The following is a 1,335-nucleotide window of genomic DNA, read 5'->3' on the forward strand; positions in this document are numbered from 1 at the left end:
TGCAGCAGCTGCTGCAGCAGCTGCAGCAGCAGCTGCGGCAGCTGCTGGTGCAGCTGCAGCAGCAGCTGCTGCTGCTGCTGCCCGAATAGCAGCAGCAACTACAGGGGAGTTCCTGCTTCTACCAACATTTTGACTATACCCAGTGAGCCGCTGCTGCTGCTGCTGCTGCTACTGCTGCTGCTGTTGCTGCTGCTGCTGCTGCTGCGTTTTCAGTTGTTTACTTTGCTGCTCCTGCTGCTGCTGCTGCTGCTGCGTGATCACTTGTTTACTTTGGTGGTGCTGCTGTTGCCTTTTGTGCAATCGTTACGAGGTTGCTGTCATTGCTGCTGCTGCTGCTGCTGCTGCTGCTGCTGTTGCTGTTGCTGCTGCTGCAGCGGAGGTGGGTTTAGGGGCCCCCTCTCCTCTGCGTTTCTCTCGCGTTGCCTGCGGGGCCTCCACGTTGGTTGTTTTTGCTGCTGCTCAGCTGCAGCAGGTGCTGCCGCAGCTGCTGCCGCTGGGGGGGGGCGGGCAGCTTACCCTGAAGGTTAGCGGGCTCCCTAGGATCCAGCAGCAGCAGCAGCAGCTGCAGCTGCAGCAGCAGCAGCAGCAGCAGCAACACGTTTGCTGCAGCTGTTGCTGCTCCTGCTGCGATAGGCCTGGACGCCCACCAACAGCAAGCAGCAAAATGATGCTGCAGCAGCCGGCGCTGCTGCTGCTGCGGCTGTTGAACACCCCAGACAACTCGCAGCAGCAGCAGCAACTGCAGCAGCAACAGCAGCAGCAACAGCAGCAGCAGCAGCAGCAGCAGCAGGAGGAAGAGGTGGAGGTGCTGCTCAAGGCCTGGCTGCGTGAGGATGGGGAGGTCGTTTGCTGCTGCCCTGTCTTGCGAGCAGCAAAAGAAGCAGCAGACTTCAGCAGCAGCAGCAGCAGCAGCTGCAGCAGCAGCAGCAGCAGCAGCAGCAGCAGCAGCAGAAGCAGCTGTCTCTTTTTTACAGATTCTGCTGCATGGGGGCCCCCCCACACCTCCGTCAGCAGCAAATGCGCTTGGGAGGAAGCAGCAGCAGCTTCAGTGTCTGCTGCTGCTGCTGCTGCTGCTTCTGCTGCTGGTTTTGCTGCTGCTGCTACTGCTGCTGCGGCTGCTGCTACTGCTGCTGATGATGCTGCTGCTGCAGATGAAGGCGCTGATGAGAGATGGGACAGAGAGGAGCTGTTGCAGCAGGAAGAGCTGCAAGAGCAGCAGCAGCAGCAGCAGCAGCAACAGCAGCTCCAGCAGCAGCAGAAGCAGCAGCAGCAGCAGCACTGCACAGGGTGGGTTTTCTTCGGAGGCAAAGCTGCTGAGCGGCTGCGGCGTACAGC

The 1,335-nt window shown here is 60.5% G+C and overlaps 1 protein-coding gene across 1 annotated transcript; it reads left to right on the forward strand.

Annotated features, from left to right (window-relative positions):
- Positions 1-664: 664 nt before the first annotated feature.
- On the forward strand, positions 665-1,317 carry EMH_0090200 (uncharacterized protein; the record flags this gene model as incomplete). The annotated part of the gene is made up of 2 exons (XM_013501539.1): positions 665-1,188; positions 1,305-1,317. 2 exons carry the CDS (start codon positions 665-667, stop codon positions 1,315-1,317), a joined length of 537 nt encoding a protein of 178 aa, XP_013356993.1.
- Positions 1,318-1,335: the final 18 nt, after the last annotated feature.

Source organism: Eimeria mitis, genomic scaffold (genome assembly GCF_000499745.2).
Source record: "Eimeria mitis Houghton genomic scaffold, Emh_scaff7056, whole genome shotgun sequence".
Lineage (NCBI taxonomy): Eukaryota > Apicomplexa > Conoidasida > Eucoccidiorida > Eimeriidae > Eimeria > Eimeria mitis.